We start from the raw sequence: 25,274 nt of genomic DNA on the forward strand, positions 1-25,274 counted from the left end.
GTATAAGCACCATGTCATTCAAATGTTTTGTTGAGGATTTTATACAGTTATGCCTAAAAAGAGTGTGACGAATAACCCTTGGCTGAAAGCAGAGACATTGATCACTTCACTTATTTCTTAAATAAAAACGTGTATTTGGAAATGAATTGTTTGCTTTCAGTGAAAAAATAGTGCTTGGAAAAAGTACTTGAATTTAATGTTGTATTGTCTGTATGAACCCTGACATTAAGAATAGATCTGTGAGAGGCCTGTATGGACAGGAGGAATGACTTAGTGTGACCCCTATGCATGATTCTGAGGGACTTGATCAATATAGGCCCAGAGCCGATCTGTCAGCTGACCACTACTGTCTGTTCATTACCTCATCATGTGTGTGTCTTTGTGTGCAGCATCCAACCAAACTGGTGTCATGTGTTGACCTGCTGACTGGTTAAGTGGTTGTTGTGCCTGCTGGCTGCCAGTGGATGGTTTGTACTGTTTTTGGAGTCTGAGGGCAAATTAAAATCCAAACACAATTACATGGTATTGGTTTAGCTGACACTAATGAGGGAGGAGAGATGGAGAGAGAGGGAGGAGGAGGAGGACAGAGCAGGGATAAAGGGATGCAGTGTTTCCCAAAGATATGTTCTGTCAGTGGGTGGAAGCGGTGCAGGAATGTCAGTGGCGGTGAAAACCAGTCACAAGTGTAGATTGGTTTGAAAAGTGGTGCATTTGTGTGACACTGTGTGGGAAAATATCTCCCTATTCCAGAATTATTTTCAGAGCATTTTTAATACAAGAAGTTTACAAAATATCCTCAGAAATGTTTTTCTTACGTTGTCCTTGAGTGTGACAGCAAACACTTCAGTCTTGTACTTCAGAGCCTCTCACCCGCACTTGAACTCAGCTTATCAGCAGACTTTTAAATTAATGCACATTGAACAACCTTTTGTGTTTCGTACAACCCTGAAATTAGTAGAAACAAATGTTCTGTGAGGATGGTAGAAAAATTGTGCTTGCTGTTATATAATTGTTAATGGGGATGGAGATTAATCACTAATGGCTGTAGTAGAGGAACAGTGGGATGAATGCGGAGGCAGAAACACAGATGGACTGGAGAGAGAAGGAAAGCAAAACAGATAGACAGGGAACGGATAGAAAGACCAGTAAATATGTGTAGAGCTGCAATTATAAGTCGACAGAATGTTCATGGATGATTTTTATGATAATCGGTTAATTGTTTAAGTCATTTGTCAATCAAAAATGCCAAACATTTGATGGTTCCAGCTAGGGCTGGGTGATATGGCCTTAAAAAAAAAAAAAACTCAGATTTTTTCACAACAAATCCGATTCACGATTTAAATCGATTTTTCCCCTCTACTTAAAATCAATTTTCAGAAAAATATTTGCTGCCTGGTAGCACATACCGGGGCTCCAAAACTTTGAGCATGTGAATAAACCCCGGCTTTTCCACGGTAAATATGGGCACCATATCTCTTGCAAGATACATTGCGATTGCATTCGTGATCGCTTTCCACCGGGCCCCTTTTTATCATACAGCAGTGTTTCCCCTACCATTATATTGCCAATTTGCAGTAAATTGGTAGTACTGCTACTTTGGGTAGCAACAGCCTTCAAACACACTTTGCAGCAGGGTGCTGTTTATTCTGTGTCTGACGCCACAAAACCAAACTTGTTCCCTTTGTTGGGAACAAGTTCTTCCCAGCTCGCTGCCATGATGTTTGCGTATCAAGCGCGTGGGGAGGAAGGGTGAGCCCACTCTGAACTACGGGAGCCCAGCGGGGAGCGTCGGTGGCGGATGTTAAAGAGAAACTCGATTTTCATTAAAACAAATCGACCTAAACTACAAATTCGAATTAATCGATAAAATCGATTTATCACCCAGCCCTAGTTCCAGCTTTTCAGATGTGAGAATTTGAATTTATGATGGCCATTTTCCACTATTTTATGAACGCATTCAGAAGATTAATCTGTAATGATAACAATTAATTGCAGCCTTTAATATTGTATGTACAGGGGTTCCCACATATGCATTTATTTGTGGCAGGCAGCTATGATTAAAATATCTGCCGCCACATCTTGATTTGAGCTGGATCATTCATTAGGTGTGCTGTTGGAATATATATTCATACTGTTTGGTTATTTTTTGCTCTGCAGACGGAAGGCACAGACAGGCAGAAACTTAACCTTTTGTTGCACCGGGTCTAAAGATTGCTTTTACTCGCAAACAGCTGCTCCTCTCATCCATCGATCTGATCAGCTCTGATCAAATCGACTGATTATTTACCCACCCCGCGGCTCTAAACTCCACAGACTGCTGCTTAGGGAAATAATGAAGGGTGCTGCCTAAGCTGCGTTCATGGACCTGGAAAAAAACCTCTGAATTTAGATAGGGGACACAGACTGATAGGACACACAGACAAGGGAAAAAACAAACAAACAGGGTCCTGTTAAATTGCTACAGGTATTCGATAAGTGTGTCAATAAGTTAAATAACTTCAAAGATCCAAGTAGACTCTGTCAATTCTGATCATCATCACAGGGGAAATGTGTTTTTGAGGTAAAATGAAAAGTGTGAACTGTGAAGGGATAAAAAAAGCAGCATGTGATGACGTGCTGCTCTCAGTGTTTGGGTCTGTTAAGGTTGACCACATTTTGGACCGGGTCCAGTCATCCTTGGGTCTGTTCTGTTCACATTGTGAAAAGGGACAAAAGAACAAGACTGTTCTTTTGTCCCTTTTGAATTGGGTCTTCCTAGTGTGCACGTCTGGGTTGCATGGGTTTTAAAAGAGTCACTTTAGGGTCAAAGCCTCTACTATGAACATGACCTCTGTAGGGACACTGTAACCCTCTAACACACAGGCATTAACCCATATTATAGTTGGGCGGGGCGATGTGGCAAGACATGCTATCATGACAAAACTTTTAATGTGAGTCGATATTGATAATTATCACAATAAATCATTATTTCTTGCAAGTTTAAAGGCTGTTTTTTTTTTTTTTTACTTCTGAGCTAAAGTTGAACAAACCATGCAGTTATAATTATCATTACAATTGTGACGTTATTTTATTGTCCAGCCATCAGTTTACTTGCCAATTAACATCTGAGATCTGAAAACACAGTGATATCACAAAAAATTTAAAACAAAACATGAAAAGTCAGATGACTAGATGGGTTGTAAACAAACTTACAATTTAGACAAACCTATTTAGAGGAGAAAATGTAGGCCAACAGTAAAATTATCACCTGAAACTGTCTGCTGTAATCACCCATCACAGTTTACAGACCCAGTTCCTGTTTCAGCTTTGACCTACTGTACTTACTGTTGTAGTGAGCACACAGTCTTCTTGTGCAGTAGCAATGAAGCCTCAAGTTGTATTAAATCAGAATGGGTCTTTTCTCTTCCTTTACAGTTCTCGCTTCAGAGACAGAAGCTAGCTGTGAGATGCTGGTATGTGGCAGTCGAGTTTACCAGCTGACTGAACGGGGAAAGAATTTTTTCCCTCTTACCCTCTGTCTGTCTCCCTCTCTCTCTCTCACTCACACACACACACACACACACACACACACACACACACACAGGAAATCACAGCCAACACTCATGGTTAGTGTGTCAGTAAGTCAACCAATCAGTGAGGCAGCCTGTGATCTGCTTTGTTGTGTCTACTGTTCAGAAGGGAAGATCAGATAAACAGTCCCAGACCAGCACACCTGAATCCAGCATTTGAAAAGCATTCACGTAGGTTCAGTTAGGAGCCACAGAGTTCCCTGCTAATCAATGACTCTGTCACACAAGCTTTTGCGTTAGCAGTCATTTTGGAGAGTGTTATGTCTTCGAACACTTCAGACTGGAGTGTGTCTGTACAGCTGCTGGACTGCTGGTGTGACTGCTGCTTCATAGTCAGCTGCAGAGTGAGAAAATGAATGTCTGCTGATGAATGATGTCGCCTCAAAGCTCATATTTAGCCACCCCTGTTACTCTGGATTTATGCTGAATCACAGTTGCTTAATTTCCTCATTTACCACAGTGTGTGTGGGGGAAATGAAAAGGACTTCCTGTATGATTCATGCTGTGAGGTATAGGTTTTTCACATTAGTTGGGGAGATCAAACGCTAACGGCAGATCAGACACCTACCTGTAACCGGCAGAAAGATACTGGGAGCTCCTCTGAAGACTGCAAGGAACAGAAGCTTTTACCTGTACTCTGGATTTAAGAAATGGGAAATGGAGAGATGGTGCAGCAAGTGAAAATGTAGAGTTCTCACACTCACTGACGAGCAGCTTAGCTAACTTTTACCCACACTTTAACCAGCTACTTTGAAAGACCACACTTGCTTTTTCAATGTTATATATTGACCACAATTTTCATGTAAATACACTTGTTTGAATGGCTGATATTGTGCCGTTGTCTGATGACGTTGTATTGCAAAAGTTGAATGAGGTTAAACTTTTTGCGTAATTTTTGCTGGAGCCTCTGCATCGAGACTCGTGCTGTGCCAATACAGCTGACAGGCTGCACAAAGCTTTAGTGTATTACTTGCCATTTCAATGCTGTCATCACTTGATTATTACTTATTGACTGTGTATCATGTTGCTGATAATGCTGTGAAATAAGCAAAGTTCAAATGCTTTAAAGGGCACCTATTATGCTGTGTATGAATGTAAACGTATGTAAGTAATCCCTCTGAGCAAAAACCTCGGACTTAAGATTGTTCTGAAGACGCTTTTTGTAATTTCAAGACCAGCTGACGTCTGCTTGTGATGGATTTCATCATATGGTCATCTGCTCCAGGCACGCTACTGCAATTGTTTAAATTTTGTAGCCCACACTGCAACATGTAGCTACATGCTGATACCAGAGAAACCAGTAATCTTGGTTTCCAGTTTTGTTAATTTCCCCCCGATTTCAGATCATTTTCTGCAGTTGTGAAGATTTTTGTTTAGAATTATAAGAAAATTGCTTAAAGTTGCTTTGTTGTGGGATGCAGAACCGAAATTTTAGCAGTATACGTACAGCAAGCACTTTGCTAAGTTGGCCAGACAAACTGTGGAGGTTGAAGCTGATTAAGTGATCCCTGGTTTTGATCTTTGTTAGGTTAAATGATGATCTTACCCAGTGATTCGATTAAATAGTTGGTAATATCAAAGTATTTCACTTTTGGCCATTCAGTGGGATCATTTCTCCAAACAAGGTAGGAACACGTAGATAAACTGACAATTTATTTATTTATTTATTTATTTGAATGGGACAGTGCACATTGATGAACATGTTAAAACATGTAAAGATGCCGGATTGTAGCTTGACGCTAATTTCCATCTGTAGTCCCATTAACATAAAAACAAATTAAGACAGTACAACATTTCACAGTAAGAAAAAAGGAGCAGTAGCAATAAAACAAGCACTAACAGTGAAAAACACATTGAAAAACACAAACCATAATATACAGACAGACAGATAAATTGCAATACAGATTGACTGTGGGTGGAGAGCTAGCCCACAGGTAGGGAGACCATAAGAGTTTCGTTTTGAAGAGTAAAGTGCATAGGTGCTGGATAAAGTGTCAAGTGCTAAAGTGCATGAGTGCCAGATGAAATTGCACAATGCCCTAAGGTGCCAGATGAAATTGCACAAAGCCCTAAAGTGCACATCAGTTTAAAGTGCCAGTTTGTATTGCACGAGGCCCAGTACACTCAGTTGCACATGCAGAAGCGTGTAATTATTGCACTAAATGTGATACATAAATGTATTATGTAAACACTACTGATGAGAAAAAATCATACACAAAAGTATTGTGTAATTTTTGTATACATGTAACGGAAAAAGAAAGAAACTCTGATGATGACCCAACAATTGCATTGCATTACAGGTTACAGGTGGTCGCATGTTTGATTTTCTAGTAACCATGCTTTCAGCTTCCCCTTGAAAGTGCTAAGAGTGGTGCTCTCTCTGATAATGACTGGGAGGTTATTCCAGCTTTGCCCACCTTTTATGGATAGAACATTCTGACCAAAGGTGGTTCTTCTGTGTGTAATTTCACAGTCACCTCTTGTGCCTGACCTAGTACCATGTCCTGTGAGTCTTTTTTTATGGATGAACTCTTTGACAGGAGCTGGTGCTGGTCCGTGTAAACATTTGTATATGAAACAGGCATTTCTGAATACTTTTAAATTTTCAAAGTCTAGAAATTTGTGCTTTTCCAGGACCTTACAGTGATGATGGGAGTTTGGTTTCCGGTCAAATATCTTTACTGCTCTGTTATACATCTGCTCTATGGGTTTTAAAGTTGAGGTGCTTGCAAACGCCCAGTTTGTGAAGCAGTAGTCAATATGAGAGAGAATCAGGCTGAAAAGATAGGTTTTAGCTGCATCATCTGTTAAGAAGGGCCGAATTTGTCTAAAATTTAATAGATTAAAGTTTACTGTGTTTCTGACTTTTTTAATGTGTTTCTTGAAAGTCAGGTTTGAGTCCAAGACGACTCCGAGGTATGTGAAGTGGGAGACCAGCTCTAATTCCTCCCCGTCAAGAAACACATTGGACCTTTTGATGTCAGTAGGGCATTTGCTGAACATCATGCACACTGTTTTTTTTGTGTGTTTAACAGCAGGCAGGTGTTTTTCAGCCAATGTTGTATGTTGTGCAGCGCATCCGTGAGCCTTAGAGAGATGTCTTTTGCGTCATTTCCATAAGTAAAAATGACCACGTCGTCTGCGTACATTTGTGCATTAAAATCAGTACATACATTAGGCAAATCATTAATGTACAGTGAAAATAGCAAAGGTCCAAGGATCGATCCTTGTGGGACACCAACTGTGATTTTAAGAAAGGGGGATTTTACACCATTTACCATGACACACTGTTCCCTGTTCGACAGATATGACTCAAACCATTCCATTGTTTCAGCTGAAAAGTTAAAATATGTTAGTTTTCTCAGGAGGACTTGGTGGTCTACTGTGTCAAATGCCTTTCTGAGGTCTAGGAACACAGCACCCACATGCGATGTTTTATCCAACATACATTTTACCTTTTCTAAAAACACACAGTTAGCTGACTCAGTGGAATGGTGGGGACGAAAACCAAATTGCATCGGGTGGAGTGGGTTAAATCCCTTATCTAGATGTTCAATTAGTAGTTTCGATACCCATTTTTCAAGCACTTTGGATAACACCGGGAGAATACTGATTGGACGATAGTTGGCAACTGATGTTTTGTCCCCTGATTTAAAAACGGGCGTCACCGTGGCTATCTTCCAGGATGGTGGTACTTCCCTTGAGGTGATTGACTGATTTACTAAGATAGTTATCGGTTTTATCAGTGCATCAGAGTATGTTTTGATGAAGTCGGTGTCCAAGTCAGATATATCCTTGGCCTTGGAACATTTCAGAGCAGAAATAATCTTCTTCACCTCAAGTTCAGTGATTTGCTTTAATTTAAAGACAGGATGGTCATTTATGATTGGTCTGGGAAGAACATTGGAGGGGGCAAAGAGCTTTGTTATGTCTTTTACACTGTCTAGGAAATATTGGTTAAAAGTTTGGGCCAATACTGCAGAGTCATTGACCAGGATATTGCCAATTTTCAGTGCTAGAGTAGTGCTCACCTCTTTGTTTTCTTTAACTAGTAACTTATTTAATAATTGCCAGGCTTTCCTGCCATTCCCTTTGGCCCCTTCAATAGCATTCATAAAAAAAATAGCTTTGGTCCTTCTTAGTAGCTGTGTTACCTTGTTACGTGCATGGGTAAATTTCTGTCTGTCAACAAGCAGCCCAGACTTGAGACTCTGCTTGAGGAGTGAGTCTCTTTTCTTCATCATAGCTCTACAATTTGAGTCTAACCAAGGAAGTTGATTTGTGTTTTTTGCTCTCTTTCGCCCCCTTCTGCAGAAAGCAGATTTTATCTCAGAGATCTTATCTAAAAACAACCTGCAGTTTTCCTTTGTATTTTTAGAGGAGAGGATCACTTGCCAATCTGTCCTTTTTATTTCATCCCCAAAGTGCTGTTGCATGTGTTTGGGGATGTAATCGTTGGGAGGGGACAGTGTTTTGGAAGTGTTCAGAGAGCGATTTTTCCTTAGTTTCCTCGAGAACAAAATAAAGTTATGATCTGAGATACCGGTTAGAATGTTATGAATTTTACTTATTCTGTTTCTGTTATTTGTGAATAAGAGGTCAATTCTGGTTTGTGAGGTGTTTGTCACTCTAGTAGGTTTTTCAACAAGTTGTGTTAAATTGTGAGCATCCATAATTTGCTTAAGATTCTTTCTGCTTTGTTTATCATCCCAATTTATGTTGAAATCACCTACAATTATTTTCTCTCTGTTTGAATCACATGAATTTAGCAAGAGTTTTAACTGATCATAGAAATCTACCTTAGCAGTAGGTTAGGCTTTGACATGGTGAAATCTAATGAATTTCACTAGCTACAGGTATTTTGTTCGCTTTTCAGCCCTTGGTTGCATATTGTGGTGCTCCAATGGGCATGGTTTTCGGAGTGTGATGCCTTATGCTCTGTCTCTACAGCCCCTTTTATACTGCCTGTTCAAGGCGGTAGTATTGCGCTGTTATCCTGCCTCGCCATGCTGAATATAAGGTACAGTTGCAGCAGGGGGGTACAGTGCGATCTTGCCTTTAAGCTGCCATGGAAGGTTACTACCTTGTTGCTGTAAACGCTGTCTGTATAAACAGGACGGGGCCATAAACAGGACGGGTGTGAAGTTTTGACGACGTTGTATCCGTGCAACCCACCATGGAAGACTAAAAAAGCAGCAGGTTGCAGTTAGCAGCTAACTCAAAGATTAGGAACAATGGCGATAGATATCTGCAAATTGGGAAACCAGTGAGATTCAGGAGCTCCTTAGCGTCCGAGCAGAGGACGAGATCACCTGCAATATAAAAGGGATGGTAATTAATTGTTATTACCGGGTTATACCATTGTTATTGTTTATAATGTGCTGCTGAGGCATATGTATTATGTCACACTAGACGCTGTGACGCTGTTGTGTTACATGTCATGCCCATCACAGCTCTTTTGATTCTGCAGTGTTTGGATGCGGTCTATGATCACACGCTCGAGCAGAATGATACTGCTGTCAGTTGGTTCTGTGTAAAAATGCAAAGGTGCCATAAGGAAGGGACTTTGTAGTAGGGATGTCCCGATCCAGCTTTTTCACTTCCGTTCCGATACCGATATTACAGCCTTGAGGTTTGGCCGATACGATACGATCCAAATGCGTATTATACATATTCACTTATTTTGTTGTCAGTCATGTTAGAAAAGGTTTGATCAAGCGATATTACACTAACAAGAACAACTACTTAATCAGGTTAGTTAGAATGATCCACAACAGTTGGTATGAGAAACTGACCCGTTTATTGTTAACAGGGTTAAATAAACAAACTTTAAACTTGAACATTAACATTAAATAAAAAAATAAAGCTGGTTTGCTTTGGCTGCTTTGGCCCCTTAATAAATAAAAAATAAATCAACACAAGAAATCTTTAAAATGTCTAACACTGAAATTAAAATAGCAGCAAGACTCCACACACTTGTGCTTTGGCCCCCTAATAAATAAAAAATAGATTAACACCACAAGACATTGTTGACATTTAACAAACAATGCAGCCTTTCCTTTTCAGTTATTTTAGTAGTGTCAGTGCCAGCCCGCTGCTGCTGTTTCCTGGGACCAACAGAGGGGACAAAAAACTACACACAATATTGTACAACTGTTTAAACAAGCAACAGACCATTCGTGGCTCCAATTTCACTAATTGTGCCCAAAACAATGCCATCAGTGCTCTTTACTTAAACAGTAAGAGTGTAAACCAAATAAAAATTATCACTCTCAAAAAACCAGAGCAGAAAACAAATAGTCAGTTAACTAAATTGACCGCTACTCTTCCTACCCTCCGTGTGTGTCTGCCGTCTGCATGCTGGCCTGGTGGATTGATAGTAAGTGCTGGAGCGGATCACTGGAATGGACTGCTTGATTCGCGGAGCACTGGGCTGGCTGGAAAACCTGGATTGGAGTCCGTGAAAAACTGGATCGGAGTTCTTGGATCGGCATTTTTCCATGCAGTCTGATCCGATGCCGATGCACATTTTTTGCTAATATCGGCAGCTGATAGATCGGGACATCCCTACTTTGTAGCGGCCCTATAGTGCGAGTTCTGTGTTAAAAGAGCTTATGATGGTACAGACGTGAGGTACCGAAAACCTGGAACCTCTGACCAGTCAGTGCCGACGGGGCTTTTATGGGAGGGGGGGCTTAAAGACACAGGTGATTAAAGGGAGCATTTCAGATTGAGGGTGAATACAGGCATGTTCAGGCAGACAGTATGAGGAAAATAACATGTTTTTTGAACAAGTTTGTAAACATGTTCTCATAGAAACCCAAACCCCAAGTATAAACCTAAAAATGAGCCTAATAGGTCGCCCTTTAATAAATAAAGACAGATGACGTTGAGCTGAGACTAAACCAGCAGTCTGCTGCACACAGGTCAATGACGTAATGTTTTCTGTGTGTGTATGAGAGTCATACTAGGTATAAGTGTGTGAGAGCCATATGTGAGGTATGTGACGCATACTGTGTGTGTGTGTGTTGTTGCTGGGTGAAAAGCTCTATAGTTAGGTCCCTCCTTCCCTGTCTCCAGGTTACCATGGGGACAGGAGGTAACTGTCTGTGCGTGTGTGTGTGCGCGCGTGCGCTTGTGTGTATATAGCTATCATGATGGGTGAATTGGTAGCTTTTCGTAACACACCGCAGTTGGATAAACAGCGAAGTCGACCAGTCTGTCTCGGCATAGCTCTCTCTCTCTTCCTCTTCCTCCCTCGGTCCCTCCTTCCTCTCTTCAGTGTTCAGTCGCTCTCTCTCTGGTAGATCGACAGTGGTTTTCAGTCATGACGGAGAGCTGAGAGCTGATGAATGAAACTCCTGGAACGACAGACAGACAGACAGACAGGCCTCAGGCATCCAGATCAGATCGCTAACTGTGTGTGTGCGTGTGTGTTTGTGTGTAGTGTCATTTATACCTGGCTGTGTCTGTGTGTGTTCTTGTTTAAGGTTCGTGTGTTACGTTTATGTTTCGATGTTAGCTCTTAATCCTTGTGTTTGTGTGTACATGTGCAGTTTTTTGCCTGATTTGTGTGTGTTCAGTTTCCTGTCCGACATCTGTTTGTGTGTATACACTTCATTGCTGTGTTTGTGAATATATTTTTGATGTCAGCACGTTTGTTTTCTGAATGATGTGTGAATGAAACAGAGTTGATGTGATTCTTCCTGTTTGTTTACATTTCACTGTCATGGTTGTTGTTGTTGTTGTCCTCATGGATTTGTGCTATGGAACAGTGTCTCAGTGCTTTTAAATGACATGAACTGTTGCTGTATTGTCAGTATCATTGTATATTTTTGGGCTGTTGAGCTACAGTGTAGCCTCAGGATTTGAACAAGTAGTCACACAGCCCTAAATACTGACAGGAGGAGAGTAGTGATGAGTTCATTGTGAATCAAGTGCAGCACTGCAACAAAAGAACCAGTGCAGTCCAGAGAGCATTTTCTTCATAGACTGCAGTTATTAAAGATGTGCTTTGAAGGATGATGTCGATAGGGTATTTTGAAAGGCAGACGTTCAAGGTCAATAATTGCTTTTTTAATTAAGTTACTTTTTTAAAAAGATTTTATATTTCAAAAACTTCCTCAGAGCTTAGAAAAGCATTTTTTAAACTCCTTGGTGTTAAGTCTGTGGAACGAGCCCAGAGTTCAGGGATAGACACATTCATGAACATGCTTTGTGTGTGGCATAATATCGAGACAAACCAGAGAGAGAAAATAATATTTTGGCGTATGTGCTGGGTAGTCTGTGTTACCAGTGTTACATGGTGTTCAGGTGTACAGCAATTACATTACATGCCAACAGGCCCCCACGGTAGTTTTGCTTTTTTTGATCAATATTAAGTCGAAAGACGGACACTTCAGTTATAAACTTAAAGTATCTGTTCTGTACAGCAGCAGCAAAAGTTGGGCACAGAGTAGCAGATTTTGTTTATCATGTGGCAAGAGTTGACTGACAAGACAACAGTGGAGGATTTGGTGTCAAAGCGAAAAGCAAGAACCCAATGCTAATCGGAAACCTAATGATGTTAATGAATAAAAACTAGTTTTCTACATTGCTAAGAAGTTTAAGGGACAGCCTGTTGCCTGCAGCTCTTCATCTCACTATGGCCTCTCCCTCTTATTCTATCGCTGCTTGCAATACGTCAAACTGATCAACTAACAACAAATGCCGAAAAAATATTTGTCTTATTTTGTAGACACATTTTGGATGAACGATAGTGGTTTTGCTAAGCTTAATGATTACATATTGCATTTCCTGTGACTACTTCACAAAAAAGTCAACTCATGGTAATATGATCTATTGGCTGATAATATATATACATATACTAGAGCACTCGGAGAGCGCAGACCTCCGCCAAGCAGCTCGGATTTCCCGCCATTTTATTATTTTATCCACTTCACTTCAACCATTCACCACTAAAATTGTATCATCTGTTCCTTGTCCCATTATCAACCTTTCCTGAAAATTTCATCAAAATCCGTTCCGAACTTTTTGAGTTATTTTGCAGACAAACAGACCAACGCCGGCGAAAACATAACCTCCTTGGCAGAGGTAATAATATATATAATATAATAATGCTAATATAATAAGTGTTTCCATGAGTGTGTAATGACCTGAAAATAAGTATCATTGTGTTTTTGATACTTTAGAATGAGCCATTTTTATCGACATAGGGAGCAGGACTTCGTCTACAGAGATTATCATGTGGCACAGCCATCTTTCTACAGTAGCCCCGAACAGACAAACCAAACATTGGGTCTAGATAGGGCCATTCGCATTTTCGCGTCGGCCATTGTAGTTACAAGTCCCTCCGCGACAAGCAGAGATAGAAAAACACAACTTTTTTTTTTTTAACGTAAAACTGCTTTATTCGTTGTTTTTACCGCTTTAAATCACCTGGTCTGCCAATAATTTGGCTCCTGGTAAAAACCTCCTTTAAAATGAACACTGGAGGAATTCAAATTGGGGGAAGTTGCAGCTGGTTGCAATCTCCAATCCCCCACTGCTGGACATGACTAAATCTCCCTAAATCTAACACACTGTTCCTTTAAAACCGCCCTTTACAGATACTGAGTGTCATCAATGAATATCTTTTTTTGTAAAATGTACGGTGTAACCAGTAACACAAGTGTAGTGTCACAAGTTTAATAACCAGTGGAAAAAATGTTCTCACCATGGCATCCCTAGTGCTGTGTATCAAAGGACCTTTGGCGTCAGACCTAAGGAACATTAATATAACTGCTATATGTGCAGGTGCTCTTAAAAGCTATGTCAGTGATGCGGCTTCCAGGGGGCTGGTTGCCATGGTCGGTGCACCACTTTCATCCAGACTGTAATGGCTCAACAACTACTAGATGGACAGCCATGAAATTTTGTACAGACTGTCATAAGGTCTGATTCAGAGAGGATGGAGTCGATTTTGGTGATCCTCTGACTTTCCATCTAGCACCAGTATCGGGTCAAAATGTCCTTTTATCTGACTGCATTACATTCCTCTAAAACTATGCAGTGTCTGGTTTATTAATATATCATGAAAGGACAGCTTTAATATTGAATCCCCCTGCTGGCTGATGGTGACATTCTGGGCATGGCAGCTCTTCCTGCTGTCATATGGCGTGAGCACGACTATGATGTATAGAGTTTGAAAACTGCTATTCATGGTTGTGAAATTTCATTTTGTATCATAATGTTTTCTCTCCTTCCTGTCAGTGTCTTTGATGATTTTAAACTTAACTCTGCTTCATTTCAACAATCGTTACAGTCTGTTCATGTCTGCTTTTTTTCTGTTGCATTGTTGTTTCTTCCCATGGTTCTCAACTGCTGTGTCTGTGTGTGTCAGTTCTACCTGCAGGACACTAAAAGCAGCAACGGGACGTTCATCAACAGCCAGAGGTTGAGTCGTGGCTCGGAGGAGAGTCCGCCCTGTGAGGTGCTCTCCGGCGACATCATTCAGTTTGGCGTCGACGTCACTGAGAACACACGCAAAGGTACATGCATACATGGAATATATTTATACACAGTGATATGTTTCAATTATAATCATTTTAGTGGACACAAACATGGGATAAATTGTGTGCTATGCTAAGAGATATTCAGAATGGAGAGAATCAAGGAAAGATGATGGCAGTGAGCTACAATAGAGAAAGATTTTTCCCTCCCTCTACCAGCCGTGTGTTTTATAATGCACACATGTACAACCCTGAAATAATTACACTTGACTGACCCTGAAGGGTACCTTAGGGCTTATTTTGCTAAGGTCATAGACTACATACTGTTTGCATACAAAGAGCAGCGTAGATATTGAGGTCAGATTTTCAGCTCCACTAATACTCCTTTCATTATGGAGATGCACATTCAACCTGCATTCATATGAAACGAGTAGTATTGCATTCAAATTACATAAGATGAAATGAGCACTAAATAAATGTGAGTTGTAGCTCATTTTGTGATGCTCATCTATGAATTCGTTCTTATTTTCAAAATCTACTTTAAGGTACATTTTCCCCAGGGTTCTGGAAAGCCATTGGTTTCAATTCTTTTTCAGTATGAAAATGAATTGTCAGGCTCTTGAAATGTTATGTTATTCATCACAGTGGGTATCAGGCATGCTTTAATTTCAAAGTTAACACATTGTTGTGAGTAGGGCTGACCCAAAAAATTCGAAGCTTCAAAGCTTCGTTCGATGGCACGGGATTCTATTGTGAAAATTTTTTTTTGACGCTTCGGTGCTTTTTTTTCCTGTTTTTTTGGGGGGAGGCCTTAAACGCAACACTAACCCCCACCAGTCCGATACTGACAATGAGCGCACTCAGAGCTGGCAGACAAGTCCAAGAGGTCATCAGATGTGTTAGGCCTGTAAGAGTTCATGTTCCAGGTCCACTTTGTGTTTTTAAGTGATTGATTGTTTTTGGTTGATTGACAAATAAAGGCTGGCCCCATTAGGTCGTGTAAAGGAGTCATCCGGTCTGATTTTTGCATGAATTGCCTAAAAATGTTTCACAGTAAATCAGAGAACGGGGATATTATTGTCACTGGTTATTTGAAATGGATAAAGGTATTTTTTACTGGTGAGTTAAGGGAGAATAGCCTATATATCATGTAATTAAAAAAGAAAAAATCTCCGACAAGGAAATAGAAAGCCCGACGCACAATGGAGACCTGCTATTATCCTGCTTGAACACAGACGACTAAATTCTTTCAACAATGTGACTCAAAATAATGATAAAATAGATTTTATTGATGTAAAATATGCATTTTCCAGTTCCACCGGTCCGCTCTGAGTCTGGTGTCAGAGACACTTCTGATGCTCTGAGTTGCGCATTTGTTTGATTGTGCTGCAGTGTGCGCCGAGGGTTTTAATTTAGTGTTCAATCAAAAGTTAAACACTACTTATCACCGACCATTAGTGTTTTTTCGTTTGTGAATATTTCTAATTCTAATTCTTAATTCTTGTGTTGGAAGAAACTACGTTTTCGCCATAAATTTTTTTTTTTTAAACTTTAACAAAAACTTTGCGTTAAATCCAATGAACTGCACAACCATAGAGTGTGCATGTATCTCTGGCCTTTTTTAAACGGTCTGAGACACAACAACAGTTTTCAAACATTCATGATTTTATTGCAGCCTAAAACAAGAAGCTGTTGTAGTTGCGGCAGCTGAAAACTATCCTGGAGATGGAAGATGGTGGGCGGATGTAGCTCAGGTGGAAGAGCGGGTTGGCTGTCAATTGTAGGAGTGTAGGTGTTACATCACTGACTTCTCCTGTTCACATGTTGAAGTGTCCTTGAACAAGACACTGAATTCCAGTGTGGGTATATATGGGGGAAAATGTAAATTTCTCTTGACAAAAGCAATATCCAAATAAATGCAACATGAACAGGAAGTGAGGAAGCAGGGGGCATCACACACACACACACACACACACACACACACACACACACACAGAGTGACTCCTTTGTTGAATGTTGCAATCATTGGAATGATCTTGTAATCAGTACACCTTTTGTTAGTTCACCTGTGTATGATATGCACCCCACATCAACATGACAACAATCTGGCACAAACATGTCTTGTAGTGGTAACAGTACAGCAACTCTGAGATCCAGAAAGTCATTAAGGTACAAAGTACGGTGTGATGGAGGTTGCAGTCGGTTAACTTTTTTCCCCACATCTGGTGTTGTAGTGATAATGTTGTTTAGGTCTTCTTTCCACAGCTCTGTGTTTACATTTGATGTGATTACGGCGTGACGATGTTGACTAAGAACTGGTAACCTGTACTGAAGCACAGTGCATTAACATGTTGGTTGTCTACTTGTGTTTTCAGTCACCCATGGCTGCATTGTGTCAACAATCAAACTCTTCCTACCTGATGGGATGGAGGCACGCCGACGAAGCGAGTAAGCATCCTCATTTAACATCGATCCGTGAATCTTTCTTATTGATCATTCACATTGTGTGGTTGGCACAGATTTCAAAAAACGGTCTCCGTTGTCAGACATATTGAATGAAAGATTTGCTCGTTAATGCAACATAATGATTGGACAGAGTGAACCGCTCACTGATGGTTTCAATAGATCTCTGATTACTGTAAATCATGCTGTTACTGCCTGTCTGGCTGCTTTTACATGCACAGACACACACACACACACACACACCAAGTTTCTGCTTGTATAGTGATACGATTAGTGTCAGTCTAGTTGTTGATGAGGACAGCCATTTTGTTAACAAGCTGCAAGGACAATGGTGTGTGTTTGTTTATGTTTATATTTGTTATCCAACATTGGAAACTGTTGTTGTGCTGGTTAAGTGGACATCTGATGTACACATGAGTGTTGGAGAGTAAAGGAAAAAAATTACAATACCTCCAAAGTGTGTGTGGAGTTAAATGGGCTGTAGCAGACCAGCAGCTGACCCAGCATGGAGCTTCCTACTGTACTGGGAATCCCACCTGTGTGTGTGTGTGTGTGTGTGTGTGTGTGTGTGTCTGTGTGTCTGTGTGTGATGTAATTGCTTACTGTGGAATCTGTGTGTGTGTGTGTGTGTGTGTGTGTGTGTGTGTGTGTGTGTGTGTGTGATGCCGGGGCACAGTGCCATGGTGGGCAGTGCCATCTGCTGCCCTGCTCCAGCTTTTAGTCTGGAAAACACAGACGAGCATCCTGACCTGCGTGATTACACACTGAAATAAAGAGTTCTGGGTCTGTTCTGCTCCTGCTGTCTGTGTTGGCAAATGAAGAGTTGGACACTTCAGCTTTGTCCACACAAAAATGGGTATTATTAAAAACAAAACAAACAAACAAACAAACAAAAATCCTGCCCACACAAGCACTCTTTTAAAAACAGTCTCTGTCCAAATCAGAGTCTGAAATTAACACAGGCTAAGTAGGCACCAAATGTGGGTTGATTTTTCATTTGGTGATCAAATCTCTGAAGCCTGTCCAACACACTGACATCTAAATGTTTGCACTACAGTAGTCATGTAATAAAAAACCTGCGTCTCGAGTCTCGACTGCATTTTGGTGTCATTTAGAGGCGCACTGCTCCACTGCTTTAAGTGTTAAGAGTTTGACACACGCTACAGATGTATTTTATGCACGACTAAGCGGTGCTGCTAAACTGACCTTCCTGAGCGCTCTTACTTTTGCAGCACTACTTACCGTACGGGTATCAGCTGACCCGCTAAACTGTTACTTGCTGCCAGTCTGCTAAAAATAACAGCAGGGAGACTCTGTCATCTGAACCAAAACAGCAAACTCTTTGGTAAATGGACTGCACTTCTATAGCGCTTTTCTAGTCCTCTGACCACTCAAAGTGCTTTTACACTACGAGTTACATTCACCCATTCACACACACCTTCACACACTGGTGAGGCGACTACACATATTACACACACTGATGGAACGGCCATGAGGAGCAAGTTAGATATCAGTATCTTGCTCATGGATACTTCAACATGTGGACTGTAGGATCGTATCACCAATCTTCTGATTAGTGGACGACCCGCTCTACCTCCTGAGCCACAGCTGCCAGGGCGTAAAATTAACTTTTTACCTCATCTGCCATTGGTTAGTGACCTCCAAAAATTTACCGGCCAAATATATTTTTCACCAGCCAAATAAAAAAAATTGTGCCTTGTTTGACTAAAAATAATTACCTTACCTTACCTTCCAACTTAAGGAAAATCCAACCCTGTCCTCTGTGTTTCTTTGGTGTGCTTGCGGCAGAGGCTGCAGCTCATCATGTTGGTGTGTGGGTCGTAGGTCAGCCATGACCGCAGCTGGCCAGTCTCGTCTAGTTTCCATTTTTTCAATAAAATGCCGTGCGACATTTGTACTCCGTTTAACTGTCTGTTCTTCTTGTCCAAGTCCAACATGTTCGTCTTCGTTTTTCCTCTTTTCTGGCGGTGGCTTCACGGCAGAAATGTGTCAGTAGTTACCATAGAATGCCCAGGGTTCCGGTAGCTGACGTCATGCGTTCCTGGCACACATACAATAAGCCGCGAGGGTCAAAATAGTCTGACACAGCTGTCAGAAATGGCCGAAGCCAGAGGCGGTCCTGGCTAGTTTTACGCCCTGGGCGAACCATCCCTCATTCCTGTCTGTGACCCCCGTTCAACCCACAACCGCCAGGATTCGCCTTTCCTTCTGCTGCTGGTTGAAACGTGATAATAGGGGCGCCCCAGTGCCCACTCCACTAACTTGACGTGGAAATGAGTGGTAGTCTAGAAAACTGGTGAGTTTTGTTGTTTTTTAATTTTTTTTTTTAGATTGCGCCCTGGGTGGTCGCCCACATTGCCCATAGCAAAAACCGTCCCTGGTCGAAGCACATAAAAAACCCACATGCAATTCAGAATTTTCCATCGGCCACTGACGAGTGTGTGTTTTTTTTGTTTTTTTTTTAACACGCCAATCTCATTTTTTACCCGCCATTGGCGCTTGGCAGGTGTTAATTTTACGCCCTGACAGCCGCTCTTTGTTTTCTCCCACATTGTCAGCGGCAGTGCATTACAGTTTCACTCCTTACGTTCTTTCCTTTCACAATTAAAGCCCAAGACATACACTGCATCAGTGTTTACCAGAGGGAACTTAAACTGAACTTAAACATACTATAAATCATTTTGCTTCAAATTTTGCTCTGACGGCTTCCTTAAGTTTGTATTCAACATAATACCTTATTATCTCACTGAAATATACTGAAAGAAATTCATAAGTGACACAAAAAGGCGATTTATTATTTTGGCCGTTAAGAATATGCTTGGTGGGTTAAGTACTCACCAGCCAGTCAAAAAATGTGGTAGAGACTCTCAGTATAGTTTTTTATTACATGATTATTTACCCACCAGTGTGGGGAGAGACTTTACTCGCCAAATGTGAAATCTACCCACAAATGGCGCTTGGCAGGTGTTGATATTAAACTGTGCCTGCTCAGGTGTAACTAATGTCTCAGGATTGCAAAAATACTTTCAGGCTGAATTACAGTTAATATGATCTTCATAGAATCATAGTATTGTTGATTAATCAAACCAATTAACTTTTAATTGATAATTACTTAATAGAAATATTCCTTGTCGGGACGATGCGGAGGAAATTGCACCGTATGCTTTCACAAATCCACAAATGGCAACTCAAACATCAAATTTTAGTAGATGGATTTGTCTGTAATCCAGGACGACCCTACATATCATTTTCTTTAAGTGTATGCAGCTCTGTCTCTTTAGAGTGCAGCTGGAGAGGGAGTGGAAGTGATGTGAAGCTAATTCAGACAGATTTATTAATAGCTGAAGAATGTTTCCACAGCCCATGTGTGTTAGCATTAGCCATCTGGAAGTCTGCCAGATACAGTGTACACATATACACTACTGTGTTCTCTGAAAACTTTGTGTAAACCTAAACACTTAAATGAATACTTTAATTTACCTCTGAGCTTTGCAGTTAAAACAATAAACTCAACAAATAGATAATTTGTGATAAGTTTAAACTATTTAAACTTCAGAGCACTCTGCACGGTTAAAAAGAAAAGGAAACACGTGGGTGCAGTGTCTTTTAAATAGCTGCAGTCTGAGCTCCCTGCCGCCACGTCCATTAGATTTAATGTAAAAAAAAGAGCAGTTTGTGAACACACCCATATTATTGCGTTTTCCAGCTAATGCAAAACACCTGCTGTGACATCACTGATTGGGGTGTGGCCAGAGAAAAACGTGCAGCAGCAGCTCTCTGCCTCTGTGATTCAGCGAGGAGTCACATAATTATTATTAATGTGGTGACACACAGACAGGACAACACTGAGACAGACATGAAAAGATCCAATTCACAAGTTTTTTAGTTTTTAAATTTAAAAAAGCTCCAACTCACAGCTTCAGTTTCTTTACAGCAAACAGGCAGCTTCTTTTTCTTGCTCTACCTGGTGAAAATATGACTGTATGTCAAACTTGTAACACCTCCAGAGTTTTTCAGGTTTAACTACTGTTGCGTATCCATGATAGGTCTCCATTGTTTCCCTTATCAGTCTGTTATCACCTGCTATATTTCCTTAAAACACCCACACTCTCACACACGCTCATGGTCAAGTGGTTCGAGAGGATGTTCCATTTTCAGAACCTCTGCACTCACCCAGGTGAGTGGAGCTTTTGAATGCCAGCTGATAAACTGCTGAACTCCACCCCCTTGTGCAGTGCCAGGTTAGTTATCTAGCACACCTTTAGCCTCCCACAGACCATAAAGGCGGTGAAGAAGCATAGCTGCAGTAGAGAGGGGTTTGTTTCCCTGTAGTGAGTGCCAGGAGGGGGTGGAGCTACACTAAGTTGCACAAGTTAAGGAAGAATATCAGCTGTTTTGCTCAGAGGAGGAGGAGGAGGAGCAAAGAGTAGAAAGAAAGAAAGAAAGTTTGTGTTATGGGATGACTTCACTCACGCTGTGGAAAAGTAGAGAGGAATCAGCTGCTCGGCATGAAGCTACGAGAGAAAATGAAGTAAGAAGGATCCATTTTCTCACAGGAGTAGCAGAGTCAGGCTGAGATAGAGGCCGAGCAGTGACCTTTGTCCTGTGACAAATCATCACCTGACACACACAGGGAGAAGACCTGGCAGGTAACGTCTCTGTTGTCCAGAATCTCAACCAGGATTTTTAGGCTCAGATGGTCGTGATCAGGCCACTGATTGTGCATCAAGCGTTTTTAGATGTGTTTATAACACAATGTGAGGCGTGACCTGTTAGCTGTAAGTCTGAAGTGGTTGACATTTAGAGAACATACAACACAGAGCTTGTTTCTTGTGGTTTGTTCAGATTCAGACTGTAGAGTTTGTTTTTCATGCTGTCTGCAGATGAAAACATGAGAGACCAAACCAGAAGCAGCAGCTGTGTTGAAAGCATCTTTTATTATGTTGTTTCTTCTATACAGTAGTTATTGCTTTAAAAAAGGAGCAGTCTTTCTGTACAGATCTGTGGCAAGAAGGGAGGTCCTAGTGGATTTGTCCAAGTGTCCTCCAACACCAGAGCAAGGCATCTTTTGAATTTTAGTGTCCATATAGATTGAGCTACCACTCTCATAACTTTTTTATTTTTCCCATTAAAGTTTTTTTTCGGGGGAGTTTTTCCTTATCCGCTGTGATGGTCCAAGGACAGAGTGATGTTGTATGCTGTAAAGCTCTCTGAGGCAAATTTTGATTTTTGACACTGGACTTTATAAATAAAATTGAATTAATGAGCATATCATCGGCAGACATCCCAGACACTGGTGAAAAGTGGACATTACAATCTCCCATACTCAAGGTGACGTCTTCAGGTGTTTGAGTTTTTAGCTGTTGGCTGTACAAAACAAAAAATATAAAAAATGTAGTAATAAAAATAATAAGAAAATTGATTAAAATGATTTAAAGAGATGAAATAGAATACTATGAAATCTAGATTTTATATCAGAAACTATTACATGAAAACAAATGAAGAGAATCTGATAAAACATGTGATGCCAGTTTTTCGTGCTTGACACTCAGTGCTACAGACATATTTCAAAGCCAAATATGCGGGACAGGTCAAAATGTTCTCCAAGGCAGCTTGGTGAGTCCTCAGCGACAGGTCTGAGTTGTGGTGTGATTGTAAGTGGATGAAATATCTGAGCAGGGCACAGATGGAAACTACTGCCAGTGTTTTCCATCATCAGTCTCCACTGGACCGCATGCAAAACACACTCAGCTAGATCTGATGTGGATGACTGATTCCTGTGGACCAGCTGCACTTTGTGTGCATGTGTGTGTGTGCGTACGTGTGTGTGTAGGCAGACTTGATGTTCTTGTGAGCCTTAGTTGAAGAGCTGTGTATTTAGGTCATGTTATGCTGTGTGTTTTTCTTTTTTTTTTTTTTTTTATAAAATGTGTTATTTTGGAGCAGTGCTGGTCTGGTTTTTGCAGTGAGTTTGTGATGAGGACACAAAATGAGTGATTTGCTTGATGCAGTTAGAGTCTGCTTTAGACACCTGCTGTGGAGCTTTGACTTGACGTCATTTTCACAACATCTTGAAATGTGGGCCTCCATGCAACAAAGGTCTAGAACAGGAGAAGTCATGGAGAAGGCCATGAGGATGTCCAGGCATTCCATTTGTTGTCTGTCCCATAACTGTTTATGTCTCTAACTTATCAGACAGCACATTACATGACTTAACCCCTTTCACACATGTAGTCTATCCCTGAAATGCTCAGCAATGTTTCCTGCATAGGATTGTGTGTGAATGGGAGCAGTGACATTGCAGAACAATTAGGTAAAGGGTTACGTCCCTCTGATAAAAGATGCTGATACATGGTGCGAGCAAACCAGTCCCAAGACTCCACTAATAATGTATTTGGATCCATAGTGGATCACGGGAAAAAAAAAAAAAGTACTTGTCTTGCGAATTTGTTCAGTATTAAATACAATACAAGAACATTGGCACCGGACAAAGACAGCTCCTCCACTGCCATGTTCCTCAAAATTACAAGTGATGTCTTTCTACACCATAGACTATAAAAGTAAGTCACCTATTGGTTTGTGGACTCCTGTTTTGAAGCCTTGAGTTCGATATTTCGGCTGTCGCCATCTTGGTTTTTTGGGAGCCTGAAATGACCACAGTTGGGCAAGAGGCTGGCGCTGTAAAGGACTTAGGGATGGTCCTGACTGAGAAGCTGAGGACACTATCATTAGACAGCCTGTCAGTCAAAATGGCCCACCCCTTAAAACCAAATTCACCAACCATACAGTTGTCATGAAGCGGGAAATTAGAGGCGGAGAGCTGGGCATTTTAACAAGGGTGTCTATGAAAATTGACTAACTTCCGTGGCCAGCCTCAAGTGGCCTTTAAAAGAACTGCAGTTTTAGCACTTTCCTACCAGCTTCATTTTTCAGCCCTGGAGGTTGCTACTTGGCACATACGTGCATCTAGCCCTGCCACACCCTTGTCTTCTTATGTGGAGTTTTACAGAGTTGGCATCTGTAAGTGTTGCAGTAGCACAGTCTTAGTCCATGTATTCCAGCACCACCATGGCAAGTGATAAAAATCGCAAGACTAAGTTCCTGTAGTGCGTGTGAATGATTAAAATCACTAGCAGAAACTATGTATGAAGGAGGTGAAACAATATACAGTCACACTGGCAGATCTGTGAGGATGTACTTGGGCACAGTGGTGCTTTGAGCTCAAGGTTAATATCACCGTGATCATGCTAACATGCTGATGTTTAGTAGCTATAATATTATTCATCTTATTCTACCGTGCTTGTATTTGCTAGTTAGAAATAGACGCAGGTGCTGCTAAGGCTGAATGTCATAGAAGGTCAGTAACCAAAGTGTTGGACAAATTAAATGTTTGAGTTGATAATGGTGGTAATATCAAGTGAATGGGTCACCGAAGTTATTACCTCCTCAGGAGAACATGAATGACAATCCATCCAATAGTTGTAGATGCATTTCATTATAACCTCAAATGTGTGAACCTCGTGGTTGCACCAGAGGAAGACATTGTCTGGGTATCGTGAATGTCTGTACAAATTTTCATGGTAATTTATCCAAGTTGTTGAGATATTTGGACCAAAGTGGTCAATGACGTTTATCTGACACAGCTCTGTTTGTAAAATTCAGTGGAAACGCAAGTACAGACTAGCAATAAGTTCAACATTATGATGGAACATTATGGAGCCCTAGGTTAGAGGTTGTCAAATTCCTACTGTGGAAAAGGGATGTTTGATTTATGAGCTAGCAAAAAAAAAAATCTCATTATGAACATAAAGCCTCCTGCTGTGATGATGCTGCCTGTGTGACAGAACTGCTGCAGGCAGTAGTGATAAATAAGACAACATTATGCGCAGTGATTTCCATGGTGCTGAAAATTAAAGCGTGACAGACCACTGAATGACTTTAGCAGAAACAAATTGTTGGAACCATTAAACACTGGATAAAAGATAGAAAAGGTCAAGTATCTTATGATACACTGAAGTCTGTAAGATGACATGTTCAGGAAGATTATTTCCTGTCAGGATACTTGCAATTCTTCCCAAGTGTCCAGTGATCGACGGGCAGCAGAGCTCAATGTAATGCAGCTCTGAAAACACTTAACTCAGCACAGTGAAATCAGTCTCTGGTGTTTACTGTGATGGATGATGTTGCGCTGTGGAAGTTATTTGTTACACCGAAGGAGGACAGCCGCAGCAGAAACCCTGATCTCTGCAGAGAACCCGCAGCGTTGGTGCTAAATGTACAAAAGTCCTTTTAAGTTATTGGCTCAGTCTTTGAGGTGTATTTTATCCAATTCACTTACCTAAGCTTTGGTCTTGAGTGCAAAGCAGCAATCACTAATTAAAGTACTCTTCCCAGACCCACCTCTTTATTTTCTTTATATATTGCCTTATTTTTTTTTTTTTCATTTTATTAGCAAACTTATTTTTTTCTTTTGCTTTACTACTTACCTTTGAGTTGATTCGGTGTCAGTTTTGTTGGTTTCTCTTTTGTTCTGTTGTTCAAGTAGAAACATTATGTAAGATTAAAACCAAGGTCAAGTTACAGCAGCCATTTGTAATCACTGTTTGTGTGTTAAGTTCCCTCTATGTATGTATTAACAACCAGCTTCTCTCGAAGTATTGATAAACTAAATCTGCTTGCATTGATAAAACATGAGGAGTGTCTTAGCGAGTAAAGAGTCTGCATACATGGA

The 25,274-nt window shown here is 40.8% G+C and overlaps 1 protein-coding gene across 14 annotated transcripts in view; it reads left to right on the plus strand.

Annotated features, from left to right (window-relative positions):
- slmapa (sarcolemma associated protein a) overlaps nt 1-25,274 on the plus strand; it is an 87,533-nt gene that overhangs the window by 21,747 nt on the left and 40,512 nt on the right. For 13 of the 14 annotated variants that reach the window (XM_033625598.2, XM_078171076.1, XM_033625600.2 and 10 more), the window contains 2 exons: nt 13,951-14,098; nt 16,435-16,507. In XM_033625598.2, the coding sequence (XP_033481489.1) occupies nt 13,951-14,098; nt 16,435-16,507 (221 nt within the window). Of the gene's footprint in view, nt 1-13,950; nt 14,099-16,434; nt 16,508-20,867; nt 21,193-25,274 lie in introns of those variants that run through there. The other variant, XM_033625607.2, reaches the window with a different exon arrangement.

Source organism: Epinephelus lanceolatus, chromosome 1 (genome assembly GCF_041903045.1).
Source record: "Epinephelus lanceolatus isolate andai-2023 chromosome 1, ASM4190304v1, whole genome shotgun sequence".
In the NCBI taxonomy this organism is placed as follows: domain Eukaryota; kingdom Metazoa; phylum Chordata; class Actinopteri; order Perciformes; family Serranidae; genus Epinephelus; species Epinephelus lanceolatus.